Here is an 18,641-nt window from a genome sequence, read left to right on the forward strand (position 1 = left end):
ACTCCATAATTCCAAGAATCTTTGCCTCCATGACTTACTCCACAGCTAACTCTGTGACTCCACTGCTAACTCCATGACTCCACAACTGCTCCTCAGGGCCCCACCTCCAACCCCCCATAGAGCAGAAGGTACCGACTGAAGGAACGAAGACACCTCCGTGTTTCTCTTATGATAAAAAAACTTTTATTTTACAGTCTTAGAAAGCAGCTTTTTTTTTCTTTTTTTTTTTTCTTTTCTCCATGAAGCACAAAGGGCTGAAGCCATTTAACTCTGTGTAGAAACATAGTAGAACCTCTCCCGCTGCAAAAAGTCCCCTCTGGCCGTATAGAAAACTAACGTGTGCACATTGTGCTTGAACTGCAAAGTCTGTACAGCTTCACAAAGGACCACCCTTTACCAGAGCATCCTGTAAACAAGTTATTGCATATTTAACACATGGTCTAGTGCCCACATGTGTCCCCTTCCTCCCCTCCCCCCCCCCAAAAAAAAAAATCACCAAAAAGGAAACAAAACAACAACAAAAAAAGGTAGAAACCAGAAAACATCACAAGAAGGTGAAGGAAAATAGCAGCAGCTTTCTGTGAAGGTCTTGCCTGGTGGCTCAAGAGAAACAGCACTGCCATGTTTGGATGGTTGTGCTTCTGTGTTACTGGTTGGTGTACACCACACTCCCCATCCCATCTGTGTACAAGAAGATGGGAAAAGGTTTTAGCTCCCTAAGACCTTGGTCAGTTCGAAGGCTGAAAATGAAAAAAAAAAAAAAAAAAGTCCCCAACTGAAGTGATTTTGATGAAGTTCTGGGCACCAGAGTCCAATGATCCTCTTTCACTGCACAACTCAATGAAAAAGAGTGACAGGAGAAACTCCGTATGAACCCTCTTTAGCTTCACAACCTCAGGTGGTTGGTTGAAGGCAAATGTGTGCTAAGGCCAACCAAAACGTGAAGGGGATGTTAAGGATTCATAGAACAGTTTAGGTTGGAAGGGACCTTAAAGATCATCCAGTTCCAACCCCCCTGCCATGGGCAGGGACACCTCCCACTAAGCCCAGGTTGCTCAAGGCCTCATCCAACCTGGCCTTGAGCACCTCCAGGAAGGGGACAGGGATAAGGTGGTCTGGCAGGACACTTCTAAGCTCACCCATCCAACAAAGAATCAACCAGGCTGGCCCTCCCAAAGCACTGTAAGATCAACACCACCATGACTTTTCAACAGCATTCATCAAGAAATAATCAAAGGGGCAATTGTGGCCTCTGTAAGGCACCGACACCGTCTCTTGAGCACCACCTAAAGAGTCTCTCTGGCTTCTCCACAGGCCAAAAAGGCAAAAGATAGTAGAAACAGGGAGAAGAAAGCTGTTTCTGTGCCTGCAGTAAGGACCAGTGGGGAAAGGAAGCACATTTGTGTGGTGGGATTTGTGTGTGCATATATACATGTGGGCACGGCAAAAAAAAAAGTCACCTCTGCTACCTTTGGTATTGAACTTTCTGCTAGGACATCCACTTCTCAATGACTGACCTTGGCAAAGATCAAGTCACCAAAAAGTCAGTTCAAATCTCTGCAAGAAACAGAAAAAGCATCAAAAAAGAGAGGGGGGAAAAACCCCAAAAGTAAAAGCGAGATGCATAATGTCCTTGTGCTGAGCATTCTTGAGATCTGAAATCAACTCTGCCCTCAAGATGAACATCTTGAGCTCGACCTCCACCTCCACACAGGTGTTATAGGATCAGTGGAACAACCTCAAAGCTCCTCTGTGGCCTTCCCACATAAGTTGAGTCTTGGACTTAGAGCAACCAGCAGCACGTCTCAGCGAGTTGAGAACCTGAAGTTTGAGACACTCCCAAAAAAACCCACTCCTGATCTAATGATGGTTTTACTCTTCTGGATCAACCAGGAAATGCTACATGCCAGGAAGGCAGAGTATCAGTGGGTGTCTAGGACTGATGAAGTTTGGTTTCACTTGATTTCCTCTGCACCACAACAGCCCAGTGAAGGAGTCTGAGTTGGGACCTGCGTGTTCAGCGATTGCACAGCTACCCCTGCTTGGGGGGCTGAGCCACAAGGACAAAGCCCACCCAAGAAGCCCATGCTGGAGATGTGATGAGCCCCTTACACCATGAGTAAGACAGTAAGGTGAGATGAAATTCAGTACTGAAGCACGTGTGGAGCTGGAAAGCCTTCGGAGGTAATTTTTAGCCTTTAAAATGCTTCATTTACTCAAGCAGGTTAAAAATAAAACCCAGGGAAGGAACTTCCCTTAATTCCAACTCAAATTTCATGTGCTGCTCACAACAAGCCCCATGTCATGTTTGGGAATCCAAGACAACGGAATGATGTTGCCAAAGCTCAGAGAAACTTCACTAAAAACCAAAGCACAAACCAAGGGGCTACATGACAAGCAATTCCAGCTTCCAGGGAGGAGGAGAAGAAGCCACCAGCAAAGCTGCTGGGTGATGATGGTAAATTTGGCTCTGTCAAGGGGGTGGTGTGCTCACAGGCTTTGTGCAGTCCCTAAGTTGTGCTTATGGGATGTGACTTCCAAGCCTGCACGCTACCTCCATCAGTAGATCTGTGAAGAAACCATACAGCTCCAAACAAACAAAAAAAAAATCTCCATAGAGAAAAAATTGGTTAAAAAGGAAGCCAAATGTGAAGTTTTTTTGTTTTTCCACACCCCCCACCCCAAAAAGAATCCAGATTAAAAAAAGAAAGGAAATCATTCCAAAGAGCCACTGTCCACTACCCAGGCCATGAGCAGAACACACATTGACGGAGTTACACCACACCAGCTGCTCCAACACAGACACAGAAAACTCCAGTTTTAAGAGGCCACAAACTTAACTTTTCAGGCAAATAAGTGCTGGACCTGTATGGCTTCTGCAAATCTTTTCCTAGAAAGAGAAAAAAAACCAAACCAACAAACCAAACCAAACTCAAGAAACCACCATCCACCCCCCACCCTCCCATGCTGAAGAGCACAAAGAGGTTTTGCTTCGTGCAGATAGTTTCGCTGTGGAGCACTAAGGACAGGTGAAGTTCTCAGCTCCCACCCATCCAACCCAAATGTTTTTCCCCACTGGAATGCAATGATTTCAATCTGGAGATCAGTTTTAAGGATCACTTCTTGGAGACAGTCCATTATATAAAAACCAGGTCGGAGGAGAGCTCGGGGCCTGTGCCCGTGTGAGGCAGCAAGCCCCAGGGGTTTGGTTGGAAGCTCTTAGTTGTGCTTTGCCCGGCCGCCTCGCAGGTAGCTCTTCCACCTCTTGACGAACTCTTTGAAGATGGGTGACTCATCTATGGTGCTGAGGAGCTGGAGCTGGTTGATGTGGGTGGTGTGGTAGTCCCAGCGGGCCAAGTTGGGAGCGGTGCCGAGCATGAAGTGCCGAAGGTCGTAGATGGTCCCTGAGCCGGTGTCGTAGAGGGGAAGCATGGCCTTCAGGGATTCCATGCCACGCTCATAGAGGAGGCGGGCCTCCTTCCCCAGCTTCTCCCCCGCAGTCTCCTTCAAGTCATAGAGGCCAATCAAGGAGTACATGAAGCCGTTGAGCACGAAGGAGCTGGGGGAGGTGGGGTACTCCTCGTACCAGTCGTGGCGGTTCATGAAGACAGCCTTCACCCCGCGCTGCTCCGCCGGCAGCTTGTAGGGAGCCGTGGCCCGCAGGGCTGCGCTGAGGAACGCCTGCTCCTTGGTCAGCAGGTAGGCCCGCACCAGCGTGGAGATGGCCTGCCCTTGGGCCATGGCTGAGTACCAACCCGGCTCCAAGGACTTAAAGCCCTCCCCCAGCTTCCTGGTCACCATGATGGGCCAGCCGCCCCGCTCGTCCTGGTTCCTCACCAGCCAGTGGCTGGCGGCGAAGAAAGCTGCCATGTGTGCGGTGGCTGAGATGGTGACGTTGTCAAGGAAGCCTCTGCCCTTGGCTACCAGCCTCACCACTCTCTTGGGCATGATTTTGGTCTGCTTCACGGCTTTCGTGTTGGAGAGGCCAACGCCCTTCCGCAGGTCGGTGACCAGGTCCCTGGTGAGGGTGCTCCAGCTAGTCCTGGGACCGATGCCGTAGTAGATGTCTCTGTCCTTGAAAGCGATGAGCTGGGTGTTGGAGACGTAGTGCACGGTGAAGAGCTGGTTCCTCTCCGTCGTCTCCAGCACCACGGAAATGCTTCCGTTGGTTGTCAACTTCAGGTCAAAAGAAATGATGAAATCTCGGCTGTTGCCCAGCTGCAGAGACACCCCCTCGCTATTCTCTGCAAGACAGACCAAAGAAAGACTTGGTCAGTGGGGACAAAGCCTCCTCTCTCCAAGGCCTCCTCCTCTCCAAGGCCTCCTCCTCTCCAAGGTCTCCTCCTCTCCAAGGCCTCCTCCTCTCCAAGGCCTCCTCCTCTCCAAGGCCTCCTCTCTCCAAAGCCTCCTCTCTCCAAGGTCTCCTCTCTCCAAGGTCTCCTCTCTCCAAGGCCTCCTCTCTCCAAGGCCTCCTCTCTCCAAAGCCTCCTTCTCTCCAAAGCCTCCTCTCTCCAAGGTCTCCTCTCTCCAAGGCTTCCTCTCTCCAAAGCCTCCTCTCTCCAAAGCCTCCCCTCTCCAAGGTCTCCTCTCTCCAAAGCCTCCCCCCTCCAAAGCCTCCTCTCTCCAAAGCCTCCCCTCTCCAAAGCCTCCCCTCTCCAAGGTCTCCCCTCTCCAAAGCCTCCCCTCTCCAAGGTCTCCTCTCTCCAAGGTCTCCTCTCTCCAAAGCCTCCTCTCTCCAAAGCCTCCTCTCTCCAAGGCTTCCTCTCTCCAAGGCCTCCCCTCTCCAAGGTCTCCTCTCTCCAAAGCCTCCCCTCTCCAAGGCTTCCTCTCTCCAAAGCCTCCCCTCTCCAAAGCCTCCCCTCTCCAAAGCCTCCTCTCTCCAAGGCTTCCTCTCTCCAAAGCCTCCCCTCTCCAAAGCCTCCCCTCTCCAAAGCCTCCTCTCTCCAAAGCCTCCTCTCTCCAAGGTCTCCTCTCTCCAAATCCTCCCCTCTCCAAAGCCTCCTCTCTCCAAGGTCTCCTCTCTCCAAAGCCTCCTCTCTCCAAGGCTTCCTCTCTCCAAGGCTTCCTCTCTCCAAGGCTTCCTCTCTCCAAAGCCTCCTCTCTCCAAGGCCTCCTCTCTCCAAGGCCTCCTCTCTCCAAGGTCTCCTTCTCTCCAAGGCCTCCTTTCTCCAAACCCACCTCTCTCCAAAGCCTCCAAGCTCTGATGTGTGGCTCCCAGAGGTAACCTTTCTTACCACACAGCATCTAGAAGCTTTCAGAGCAGCCCATCAATAATTCAGTCATTCCTCCTCTGCATTGTCACAGAGGAGGCCACAGCAATGCTAGGAGGAATAAAGCCCTCTGCTGTGAGGCCAAGCTGAGAGACTTGGGGGTGTTCAGCCTGGACTTCAAGAGAAGGCTCCAGAGAGACTTTCTGGTGGTCTTTCAGGACTTAAAGAGGCCAGAAGAAAGCTGGGGACAGACTTTGGAGCAGGGCCAAAAGTCCTCAAAAAGGGCTGTCGAGGCCTGGACTAGGCTGCCCTGCTGGGGAACCTGGGGTTGTACAGCTGGAGAAAAGGAGGCTGAGAGGAATCCTGCTGTCTCTCCACAACTCCCAGAAAGGAGTTTGGATCCAGATGGGGGTTGGTCTCTTCTCCCAAGGAGCAAGCTAGAGGACAAGAGGAAACAGCCTCAAGTTTCCCCAGGGGAGGTTTAGGTTGGACATGAGGAACAATTTCTTCATGGAAAGGGTTGTGAAGACCTGGCCCAGGGTGCCCAGGGCAGTGGTGGAGTCTCCATCCCTGGAGTTTGAAAGCTGTGAGGGTATGGTGCTGAGGGCCATGGTTTCGTGGTGACCTGGCAGTGTTTCATCACTGGACTTGATGATCCTGGAGATCTTTCCCAACCTTAATGATTCCATGACTCTATGAAAACACCACAGACTAGTTTAGGAGAGTTTTGAAGGTTGGACTTAATCTTGGAGGTCTTTTCCAACTTAAATGGTTCTGTGATAGTCAAAACTGCTACTTTTTTCTTTCCCAACCTGACAGTTGCAAAAACCAGTGGGGGCTGATCAGTTTCAAGAAGGATAAAAAGAAAGAGAAAGAAGCAAACATAAAGACTAAGATGGCAAAGTGTTTATTAACCTCTCCACGGGCAAAACTCAGCTTAATTAAACCTTCCCTTGAAATAAAGCTGCTAGGCAATGGTACAGACTGCAGCCCAGTGTTCTCCTGGAGGCTCCATTTCAATGTGTAAAATCATCTTCTCCCCCTCAAGAAACCTCTACTGGATAATCAAAGGGCTAATTAGTTTGTAAGGCTGTGTGTGAATCCTGGAGCTCTGAAGGCTCAGAGGGCTGGTGAACACTTCAGAGAAAGTCATCTTCAATTAAGGGCTTCACAGAGAATAAAACTCCCATCTGCAAGGCAACTGTTGCCATTCTGCCACAGCTTGATGGGTCAAACACCCCAGAAATGCTTCTGTGTGCAACCACCAAGTTACTGGGCAGCTTGGCAGAGGCTTTTCCTCATCTCACGGAATCATTAAGGTTGGAAAAGATCTCCAAGATCATCAAGTTCAACCTTCAAAACTCTCCCAAACTAATCCATGGTGTTTTCTTAGAGGTGTGGAATCATTCCGGGTGGGAAAGACCTCCAAGATCACCAAGCCCAACCCTTACCCCTACACTGCCAGGTCACATCAAACCATGTCCCTCAGCACCACATCTCCATGGCTTTGAATCCCCTCCAGGGATGAAGGTTCCACCACTGCCCTGGGCAGCCTGGGAAAGGCCTTGACAACCTTCAAAGGGAAGAAATTGTTCCTCATGTCCAACCTGGACTTTTCCTGGTACAACCTGAGGCTATTTCTTCTTGTCCTATTGCCTGTACCTTAGGAGAAGAGACCAACCTCCACCAACTTCCACCTGAATTCCTTTCAGGGAGTTGCAGAGAGCCAGAAGGTCTCCCCTCAGCCTTCTTTTCTCCAGGCTGAACACCCCCAGGTCCCTCAGCTGCTCCTCAACAGCCCTGTTCTCCAGACCCTTCTCCAGCCTCATTGCTCTTCTCCAGGCCCTTCTCCAGGCCCTTCTCCAGCTCCTCAATGTCCTTCATGGAATGAGGGGGCCCAAAACCTGAACCCAGGATTCAAGGTGTGGCCTCACCAGTGCCCCATCCAGGGGGACAATCCCATTTCACAAGGCCTTCCAAGGTACTAATGACCAATATCCATTTTTTGGACTCAACATCATGTTTTCCAACCATTTAAAGTAAAACTTTCCCTCCCTGGAGTGTTGGAGAGCAGCATCTAGGTAGGAAGGAGAAACCTAGAACTGCATCTGAAGAATCTCATTCAAACCCCCACTCCCAATGGCTGTCAAATGAGTTTTGTGGCTCCTGGTAAACAAATGGTTGTGTGATAATGAAGTGAATGGCAGAGTGGGGCACAAAAAGGAGTTGTAAGAAGCAGAACTGAAGGCTCCTCTTGTTTGTGCTGCCCTAAGCACCCTAAATCCATTACTTGAGGCCACCTAAGAGGAGGGGATGCAGAGAGAATACAGAGCAGGTCTTTAGCCTCTCCTCTAACCATATTTATCTACTACAAAGACACCAGAGCGCTCAACAATTTTTTCCCCAGGGATCCAGGCCCAAGGTGCCATGAGAAAATGACTTCATTGTCTTTTTAAGTAATGGACTCGTTAATTCTAATGGGTATTGATTGAGGAGAAATTCATCACCTCCTTATTAATGGCTCTGTCCCAGCAGAAAGGAAACTCCTGCCTGAAATAATGAATTTCCCTGCTAAGGAGACAACAGGAACCACAGTGAAGTCTGTTTGCCTGAGCAGCCCTGTGGAGAGGGTCTTGGGGGTGCAAAGCTGGAGATGAGGCAGCACTGAGTGCTCCCAGCCCCAGCTGTGTCCTGGGCTGATCCCCAGCAGTGTGGGCAGCAGGGGGAGGGAGGGGATTCTGCCCCTCTGCTGTGCTCTGCTGAGACCCCACCTGCAGTGCTGGGGCCAGCTCTGGAGTCCTCAGCACCGCAGAGACATGGACCTGTTGGAGAGGGGCCAGAGGAGGCCACAGCAATGCTGGGAGGGCTGGAAGCCCTCTGCTGTGAGGGCAGGATGAAAGAGTTGGGGTTGTCCAGCCTGGAGAAGAGAAGGCTCCAGGGAGATCTTCTGGTGGCCTTTCAGTGCCTAAAGGGGCTGAGAAGAAAGCTGGGGACAGACTTTAGAGCAGGGCCTGTTGTGAGAGGACAAGGGGTGATGGTTTGAACTGAAAGGGAGATTCAGACTGGAGAGGAGAAATGTTTGACATTGAGAGTGGTGAGAGCCTGGCCCAGGCTGCCCAGAGAGGTGGGCAGTGCCCCATCCTTGGCACCATTGCAGGTCAGGTTGCTTGGGGCTCTGAGCAAGCTGCTCTGGTTGCTGCTGTCCCTGATATCTGGAGCAGGGTTGGAGTGGATGAGCTTGAAAGGACCTTCCCACACAAACCAGTCTGGATTCCATTACATGGAGGACACAGCAACACAATGCATCTTGCACCTCTGCAGGTGAAAAAGGGTCCCTGGGGAGCCCCAGATCTTCATCACCCTCCCCAAGTCCTCTGCAAATATGTGGGCAGCTGCTCCCTCTTGCTGCCTTGGGTGAACTAAGATCTCAAATTTTGCCACAACAGTTACATTCCAATGAAGAGGAAGATCTCAGGCCCAACCAGAGGGAGAGCTGCACGTGCTCTGCTTGCTCCAGGCTGAAAACAGACCTTATCAACATCAGTTAATATCTGCTTATCACACAGGAGCCTCATTTGCCAGCCTGCACAACTGCCTCCATCTTATTTCTTTTTTTTTTTTTCCTGCTTCTATTTTGAGACAGGAGCTGAAAGGCTCAGGAAATGTGACTGCAGCTTCTCAGCACCCTCCATGCTGGGTTGGGAACAGGCATTGTTCAGCCTGGAGAAGAGGAGGCTGAGGGGAGACCTTCTGCCTTGCTACAACTCCCTGACAGAAGGTTGGAACCAGGTGAGGATTGGTCTCCTCTCCCACATAGCAAGTGAGAGGATGAGAGGAAATGGCCTCAGTCTGCCCCAGAGGAGGTTTAGGTTGGACATGAAGAACAACTTCTTCATGGAAAGGGTTGTCAAGGCCTGGCCCAGCCTGTCCAGGGCAGTGGTGGAGTCTCCATCCCTGGAGGGGTTTGAAAGCTGTGGAAATATGGTGCTGAGGGATACAGTTTGGTGGTGACCTGGCAGTGCTGGGTTGATGGTTGGACTTGATGATCACAAAGGTCTTTTCCAACCCAAACAATTCTGTGATCCTATTCTCTGATCCACTCATTTTTTTGTCAAAATAGTGCTGAGAAAGCAGTGAGTGATCAAACCCAGAAGGACTGCAGAAAGATGAGATGACATTCTCAGGTGAGACCTTAAGGCTGGGAAGTCACAGAATCACAGAATGCTTTGGGTTGGAAGGGGCCTGAAAGAACATCTAGTTCCAACCTCCCTGCCATGGGCAGGGACACCTCCACCAGCCCAGGTTGCTCAAGATCCCATCCAGCCTGGTCTTAAATACTTCTAGGGAGGAGCCATCCACAACCTCCCTGGGCAACCTGTTCCAGTGTCTCACCACCCTTCCTGGGAAGAATTTCTTCTTAATGTCCAACCTAAATCTCCCCTGCTCCTATTTCAAACCATCCTCCCTCGTCCTACCACCCCAAGTCTCTCCACAGCTCTCCTGTAGCCTACTTCAGGTACTGGAGGGCTGCTCTAAGGTCTTCAGGCTGAACCCAAACTCTCTCAGTCTGTCCTGATAGGAGAGATGCTCCAGCCCTCTGATCAGCTTTGTGTCCTCCTCTGGACCCTCTCCAACAGATCCATGTCCTTTTAGTCATGGATAAATGAAAAGAGATCAACCCCAGCAGCCAAAGCCCCCCAGGCCCTAGCTGTGCATGTTGGAGGATAAATGAAAAGAGATCAACCCCAGCAGCCAAAGCTCCCCAGGCCCTAACTATGCATGTTGGAGGATAAATGAAAAGAGATCAACCCCAGCAGCCAAAGCTCCCCAGGCCCTAACTGTGCATGTTAGAGGATAAATTAAAAGAGATCAACCCCAGCAGCCAAAGCCCCCCAGGCCCCAGCTGTGCATGTTGGAGGATAAATGAAAAGAGATCAACCCCAGCAGCCAAAGCCCCCCAGGCCCCAGCTGTGCATGTTGGAGGATAAATGAAAAGAGATCAACCCCAGCAGCCAAAGCTCCCCAGGCCCCAGCTGTGCATGTTGGAGGATAAATGAAAAGAGATCAACCCCAGCAGCCAAAGCCCCCCAGGCCCCAGCTGTGCACACCAACAGGCATGGCTCAGGTCTTTCACCCACCTGGTGCCACAAACTGCTTGACGCTGGTGAACTTGGCTTTGTCTGCCACTGTGGACAGGGAGCAGCCCTTTGGCACTGTCCATTCTGCAGCCCTGCTGGCCTTGTCCTTCTCCTCAGCTGTCTCATACACCTCGATGTGAGGTGGCTTCTCCGTCAGGTTCTTGCTGTAGTGGCTCAGGCCGTACTGCGCGATCTGGATGGGGTAGAAATAGCCTTGGGGGCCCCACTGCGTGGACAAGGGCACACCTGCCAGAGATGGGGGGGAAAGGAGGAGCTCATCAGCAGGGCAGCCAGAACAACATGAAAACCTCGCTGTCAGCCCTTCCCTCCTTCACTTCTACCAGTGCTATTTCCAGGCTTCATCACTCATTACAGCTGAGGGAAGTCCTGCTCACAGAATCATACAGTGGTGAGGCGGGGAAGGGACCTCTGGAGATCATCCTGGGCAACCCCCCTGCTCAAACAGGGCACCCACAGCAGCTTGCCCAGCATCACAGTGGCCAGGGAGGTTTGGAAGCTCTCCAGAGAAGGAGACTCCACAATCTCTCTGCACAGCCTGCTCCAGGGCTCCAGCACCCTCACAACAAAGAAGTTTCTCCTCCTGTTCAGGTGGAACCTCCTGGGTTGCAGTTTGTGCCCGGGGTCCCTTGTCCTATTGCTGGGCACCACTGACAAGAGTCTGGCCCCATCCTCTTGACCCCCAGCCTTTATCTCTTGCTGAGCACTGAGCAGATCCCCTCTGGGGCTGCTCTTCTCCAGGCTCAACAGCCCCAGGGCTCTCAGCCTTTCCTGCTCACAGAGATGCTCCAAGCCCCTCAGCATCTTTGTAGCCTTCACTGGATTCTCTCCAGTGGTTCCCTGTCTCTCTTGAACTGGAGAGCCCAGAACTGGACCCAAGACTCCAGCTGTGGCCTCACTAGGGCAGAGTAGATGTGGAAGAGAACCTCCCTTGACTTGCTGGCCACACTTCCCTTCACATGCCCCAGAAGACCATTTGTTGCCTTGACTATGAGAGCCCATTGCTGGCTCACAGTGACATTCTTTCCTTTGCCTGGCTCTGGACTCTCCTCTACCTGCCCTTCACCAGCTCCCAGGAGCTGCAGCCTCCAGTTTTGGATGGAAAAAAACTGCCATAAACTGCTGATTGCATCACTGGCTGTGTGGGAAACAAAACAAACAGCGTGGAGGAGACTTCTTTCCACACACACCTCCGGATGGAGCCAGCCACAGGGTGTTTAAGATAACACCAGGATTCTTCTCAAGTCCTCAAGGATTTTACCTGGGACAAATTCCCAACCTCTAAATACAAATCCAAACTGGGAATAGATCACTGTGAGCAAACATAGAGTATCCAAAGGGACCCAGACAAGCTGGAGAAGTGGGTCTGTGTCAGCCTCATGAGGTTCTACAAGCTCAAGTGCAAGGTGCTGCACCTGGGTTGGGGGATAAGGGGATTGAGAACTGCCCTGCAGAAAAGGACTGGGGGGTGCTGGTGGGTGAGGAGCTGCACAGGAGCCAGCCATGGGCACTTGCAGCCCAGAAGGCCAATGAGCCTGGGCTGCATCCAAAGCAGTGTGGCCAGCAGAGAGAGGGGATTCTGCCCTTCTGCTCTGGGGAGACCTCACCTGCAGTGCTGTGTCCAGCTATGGAGCCCTCAACACAAGAAGGACATGGATCTCCTAGAGCAGGTCCAGAGGAGCCACAAGGATGATCAGAGGGCTGAAGAACCTCTCCTATGGGGACAGGCTTGAGAGAGTTAGGGCTGTTCAGCCTGGAGAGGAGAAGGCTCTAGGTAGACCTTATGGTGGCCTTCAAATACCTGAAGGTTGCCTACAAGAAAGCTGGGGAGGGACTTTTTCCAAGGGCTTGTAGCACTGAAACAAGGGGCAGTGGTTTGAAACTGAAGCAAGGTGGATTTAGGTTGGACATTAGGAAGAATGAGGGTGGTAGAAGGCTGGAATGGGTTGTCCAGAGGTGTGGAGGAGGCCCCATCTCCAGAGACACTCAAAGTCAGGCTTGCTGGAGCTCTGAGCAACCTGCTCTAGTTGAGGATGCCCCTGCAGACTGCAGGGGAGTTGGACTGGATGACCTTTAGATGTCCCTTCCAACCCAGTGCATTCTGCTTAGAGAAGGAAAAGGATGAAAACAAACAAGTTGGCTTTGGCACCACTTTCCCCCTTGGCAATGTCAAGCTCAGAAAGCCAATTTCTTCTGAAAACTGGTGCAAGGAAAAGATTACTTAAATTAAATGTTTAGGAAAAAAAAAAAGGCTGCATGTTTATCCACAGTTTGGTGCTTTGTGTCACTAATAGATGTTGTTGATGGAGATGTGATGGCTTCCTGCTGCCTAAGGAGAAAACCATGGCAGGAAGTAGTTGAAACCCACAGATTATCTCAACTCCAGCTCCCTCATTACAGCATCTTCAGTTGAAGGAGCATTCATTGAGGCTGAAAGATGAAAAGAAAAAATTAAAACAGGGAGAAGGGGGAGAGGGGTGGTGGAAAAAAGGAAGAAATTTGCTTTAAGAGCTTTACTTGAAGTTTACAGGAGGTGACAGGATGAAATCCTCCAGGTCATAGGACGTAACAACACATTAACCTTGCAGAAAAAAAGAGAAGGTGAAACTAGACCATGAGGGGTTTTTCCATCATGCAACAATGTGAGAATCACCAGGGCTGGATTGATGGAAGGCAAGAGGCTAACCCACTCCTGAGTCCATCTCTGAACAGTAAGCCCTGTCCTTCACAAGCTGTGAGGGTTTCCCTTCTGAGCCTGTGTGTTGTGTGTCAGTAACTCTATGGCCTTTACAGACCTCAGGCTCTGGCATCATGTTTCACAGTGGCAGCTCTTCAACCACTGCTTTGTAGATAAATAACCACACTGTTGAGTGTTCAACTTGTTGGTCTCCTAGAGGGCACCTCATTTCCCCAGCACACACATCTGGCAAGGCAGCAAGCTGCAGAATCTGTCTGGGTTTCTAATCATTATTGGCTGGAGAAGACCTCAAGTTGTACCAAGGGAGGTTTAGGTTGGGCATTAGAAGAAACTTCTTCACTGAAAGGGTTGACAAGCCCTGGAAAAGGCTGCCCAGGGAGGTGGTTGAAACCTTACCCCTAGAAGGGTTGCAAAGAGGTAAAAGTATGGGGCTGAAGAAGTATGGTTTAGCACCAGCCTTGGTAGAGTGAGAGAATGATTGACTCAGTGATCTCAAAGGACTTTTCCAACCAAAACAATTCTGGGATTCTCTGCAGCTACCAGAATGAGCTTGCACCTTTGGGAAAACCCTGAGTTCCAGAGCCCTGCTTCTCTTCCTTGGCAGATGTGAGGAGGATAAGAGTGGAAAAAAAAAAAAAAACAAACCCCAAACCCTATAATAAACATGTGAGAATAACCTTAAAAAACCCCAAACTAACCCTCCCCATGCATCTGTTCATGTGAGTCACTTACAGGCAAACTAACTACAAGACATCTCCTTGCAGATGTCCCTGCTGACTGCAAGAGGGGTTGGACTAGATGACTTTTAAAGGTCCCTTCCCACCCAAACCATGACTCCATGCCAGCTTTCTGCAGTGGCCCATCGTGGGAAGAGCTCTGTCCACCACAGCAGAGCATCACTGATGACTGTGATGCATGAAAATTCATGTATTTGATTCCTTAAGTGAAAGCTGGTCTTTGATTTCTGAGGGGTCATGGTGTCACCTTCTGTAATAGCTTCATAAAGTCGTTAATTTTTCTAATCTAAAACCCACCCAGATCAAATCTTTGCTGAGCTGCAGGCAGGCCTTGTGTGCTAATTACTGATGGCAGGGGTTAGCAAATTGGAAAGGTTTGGCTGGGTGTTAATTTGAGCCAGGGACACACTTCAGTGGCTGGAGAGCTTCTTGACCCTTTGGAATCTCCTCATCTTGCTGCAGGCAGCAGCTCCTTTCATAGCATGAGGTAATCATAGAGTGGTTTGGGTTGAAAGGGACCTTAAAGATCATCTTATTCCAACCCCCTGCCACGGGCAAGGACACCTCCCACTAGAGCAGGTTGCTCAAGGCCTCATCCAGCCTGGTCTTCAACACTTAGAGGGATGAAGTGTCTATAACTTCTCTGGGCAGCCTGTTCCAGTGTCTCACCACCCTCAGAGTAAAGAATTTCTTCCTAATATCCAATCTAAATCTGCCTTGCTCCTGTTTAAAACCACTGCCTCCAACACCCACAAACACTTGACTAAACCCTGTCCCTCGGCACCACATCTCCCCAGCACTGAAACCCCTTCAGGGATGGGGACTCCACCACTGCCCTGGGCAGCCTGGGACAGGCTTTGACAGCCCTTTCCATGAAGAAATTATTCCTCATGTCCAACCTAAACCTCTCCTAGGGCAACTTAAGGCCATTTCATCTTATTCTGTGACTCACTGCTTGGTTGAGCAGACCAACCCCACCTCTTAACAACCTCCGTTCAAGGAGCTGTGAGGAGCAAGAAGGTTTCCTCTGAGCCTCCTTTTCTCCAGATGCTGGTTTACCTGCTAGGAACTGGTAAACCTGGTAGGAAGCAGAGACTGATGTCTCAGACCAAGTGGGTTTTAGGAACAGCCACGACAAAATGAAGATCACTTTGAACTTCAAATGACTCATGGATCAATACATAAAGCTACAGAATGGTTTGGGTTAGAAGGGACCTTAAAGATCACCTGGTTCCAACCCCCCTGCCATGAGCAGGGACATCTTCCCCTTGACCAGGTTGCTCAAGGGCTCATCCGACCTGGCCTTGAACAGGTGTTCAGGGAGGGAAGCATCCACAACCTCCCTGGGCAACCTGTTCCAGTGTCTCACCACCCTCACTGGAAAGATTTTCTTCCTAATATCCTGTCTATCTCTCCTCTCTTCCAGCCCAAATGCTAATGTGCCCTCCTCCAGCTTCAACCCCTTCCCTCTCACCCTATCACTACAAGCCCTTGTCAGAAGTCCCTTTGCGATGGCAGCACAACGAACCCCCAGCAGAACGCTCAACACAAACCTTCAACTCCACTGATGCACTTCACCCTGTCCCGAACCTCCACGTTGTAGCCCTCAAAGGACATGAAGACCCCATCAGGGTGGTAAGGTGCTCGCTGTGTGTATACTTTGGAGTAGCTATGAGAGAACTCAAACCTGTCATAGCCATCATACTGAGCAATCTTCCCATACACCTCAAAGTACTTCTCCACCCAGCTGAAGGGCAGGAAGACCTCGTTGCCTTCTCTCCTGCCTTTAATGGTGTGCTCGTCGTTGATCAGGCAGTCAATCTCCTCGTACTTCAGCCCTGGGGCTTTGTTGTTGAAGCCCCCAGCGACCGGAGGAGCCTTCTGCTGCTCCTGGGGCGATGCCTCCTCGCTCTGCTGCCTGCCCGGGTCGCTGGCGGCTGCTCGCCGCTCGAGGCCGGCGAGGCCGCGGGGGTAGGGCCCGGCTCTGTCCGAGGAGCAGCGGTTCCACAGCAGCACCATCAGCAGGGTGAAGAGGGCACAGATGACAATCAGAGTCTTGTAGTTGACCCGAGCTGCCAAGCAACGCATATTTCACACCATACCTGCAGCGAAACAGAGAGGGGGAGAGGCTTTGAGGGAGGAGTGCTGGCAGCCGCAGCTCTCGGCTCCGCCGGCTATGAGCCCTGCAGCGTCACCACGGTCTCTGATGGCAAGGGGACACACAGGGCACCCAGAAGAGAACTTGAGTTTTTCCAGCTCTTCATAAGAAACAGCATCGCTGAAAAGAATCAAAGAATGAGAGAACTGATTTGGGTGGAAAACACCTCCAAGATTCATAGATTCATGAAACGGTTTGGAAGCGACCTTGAATATTATCATGGAGTCCAACCATTAACCCAGCACTGCCAGGTCATCCCTAAACCACGTGCCTCAGCACCACATCTCCATGGCTTTCAAACCCCTCCAGGGATGGGGACTTCACCACTGCCCTGGGCAGTTTTGGATGGAAAACACCTCCAAGATTCATAGATTCATGAAATGGTTTGGGTTGGGAGTGACCTTGAATATTATCACGGAGTTCAACCATTAACCCAGCACTGCCAGGTCATCCCTAAACCACATGCCTCAGCACCACATCTCCATGGCTTTCAAACCCTCCAGGGATGGAGACTTCCCCACTGCCCTGGGCAGCCTGGGCCAGGCCTTCACAACACTCTCCAGGAAGAATTTGTTCCTCGTGTCCAACCTAAACCACCCTGGGGCAACTTGAAGCCACTTCCACTTGTCCTATCACCTGTTCCTTGGGAGAAGAGACCAACACCAACCTAGCTCCAACCTCCTTGCAGGAAGATGTAGGGAGCCAAGAGGTGTTTTCTCAGCCTCCTTTTCTCCAGGCTGAACAACCCCAGGTCCCTCAGCTGCTCCTCACCAGCCCTGTTCTCCAGACCCCTCACCAGCTTTGCTACTCTTCTCTGGAGTTGTGGGAATGGAGAAATCTACAACCAGAGCCCCAACAGGGATGGGGTCAGTGGCTCCAAGCCAGGAGACTACAGAGGCAGCAAAGGAGGGACTGGGAAAGTATGGAAGTACCCCTGGGGACAGGACCTCCACGGGGTGCAGTCAGGGGCTCACGTGTACTGGTCCCTCAGGAGAAGACAGGAACTATGTGAAGCCTCTCTTGGGATTTCCTTTAAGGACTTTTTTCCTGAAGATAAAGCTGGTGCTGCGTGTCCTGATGTCACCAATACAGCCCTGGCAAGGAGCAAAGCTGAGCAGCAGGGAAAGAAATCCAAAAGTCCAAGAGTTAATTTAAGCACTTGGCTCAGAAGGCTGCACTGCTGTTGAGGAATGAAGTCCTTCAAACAAACACCTCAGGCACTTCTCAAACATGCACAAATATTTCAGATCCACTTCAAAAAAATCCTCATTAAACAGGAATTTAATTTCACAGCATCCCACCACAGGGGGGGTTGGGAGGGACCTCTGGAGATCATCCACTCCAAGCCCAGGAGCACAATGCCTAGGTGGGTGTGGAAGCTCTCCAGATGAAACTTCACAACCTCTGTTGCCAGCCTGATCCAGGGCTCCACAATAGATTTTTCTTCTCCTCTTCAGATGGAACCACTTGGGTTTGTGTCCACTGACCCTCGTCCTATCACTGGGCACCACTGAGAAGAGTCTGGACCTTTCTTCTTATTACCAATCCTTCGAATTGATGAAATTCCCCTCTCAGTCTTCTCCAGAATAAACAGCCCCAAGTTTCTCAGCCTTTCGTCCTCAAACAGATGCTCCAGTCTCTTCAGCATCCTCACAGCCTCCCTTAGACACTTGATAGTATTTTCCTGTCCCTCTTAAACTGGGAAGCCCAAAACTGGACTTAGGACTCCAGATATTGCCTCACCAGGGCAGAGCAGAGGGGAAAGAGAACCTCCCTTGACCTGCTGGCCACACTCCTCTTCACATACCCCAGAAGGCTAAGTTGCCTTAGCTATGAGGGCCCATTGCTGGCTTATGGTGACCCAAGGCTACCATTGTCTTATGCCATGTGTGATGGAGCTTTATTCAGCTGTGGAAAAAAATACAAACCTTCAGAATTTCCAGGGTAAAAGGAGATGATTTAAAGCCACAAAAGGAGCGTGATTAATTGGTTTATTCCCTTGTTGCTCTGATGAAAAGGATTTCATCACATCACACCTTAAAGATTTAAGAAGCACAGCATGAGAAAGGAGTTTTAAGTCCTGCAGTTATAGATCCATGAGGTGATCTTTGCTTTCAGCTCAGTTTGCTGGATGCTGTCTCTGGCACTGACAGAATTCACACCTGCACACGAAGGTGAGGACTACTTCAAAGTCAATCTTTACCCTTCAGGTAAGAGTGGAACTCCAGGGTTTTAGAGAGCAAAGACTTCTGGACGTCTGGTTAAAAATCTCTTGAATTCCTCTGCTGAATTACTGGGCTGCACAACCAGCTGGGACCAAAAACCACACTGCCCACAAATCATCAGAGAATCACAGAATCGTTAAGGTTGGGAAAGATCTCCAAGATCACGGAGTCCAACCATTCCCCCAGCACTGCCAGGTCACCACCGAACCATGGCCCTCAGCACCACATCTCCATGGCTTTGAAACCCCTCCAGGGATGGGCACTTCACCAACTGCCCTGGGGAGCCAGGAACAGGCCTTGACAACCCTCAAGGGGAAGAAATTGTTCCTCATGTCCAATCTAAACCTCCCCTGGGGCAACTTGTGGCCATTCCCTCTCATTCTGTCACTTTGTCTCTTAGGAGACCAACCCCTACCTCACTCCAACCTCCTTCTAGGGAGTTGTAGAGAGCAATGAG

General features: G+C 50.7%; 1 protein-coding gene across 2 annotated transcripts; it reads right to left on the reverse strand.

Annotated features, from left to right (window-relative positions):
- Nucleotides 1–3,219: 3,219 nt before the first annotated feature.
- GLCE (glucuronic acid epimerase) lies at nt 3,220–15,889 on the reverse strand. Of its 2 annotated transcripts, XM_054388202.1 has the most exons (5): nt 15,355–15,889; nt 12,635–12,695; nt 11,555–11,556; nt 10,349–10,594; nt 3,220–4,244 (listed from the first exon to the last, which is right to left on the reverse strand). In XM_054388202.1, exons 1-5 carry the CDS (start codon nt 15,887–15,889, stop codon nt 3,220–3,222), a joined length of 1,869 nt encoding a protein of 622 aa, XP_054244177.1. The 2 variants fall into 2 exon arrangements, with proteins under 2 accessions (XP_054244177.1, XP_054244178.1); XM_054388203.1 differs by lacking the exons at nt 11,555–11,556; nt 12,635–12,695.
- Between the last annotated feature and the right edge of the window lie 2,752 nt (nt 15,890–18,641).

The sequence above is a fragment of the Indicator indicator genome, chromosome 16 (assembly GCF_027791375.1).
Source record: "Indicator indicator isolate 239-I01 chromosome 16, UM_Iind_1.1, whole genome shotgun sequence".
Taxonomy (NCBI): Eukaryota; Metazoa; Chordata; class Aves; order Piciformes; family Indicatoridae; genus Indicator; species Indicator indicator.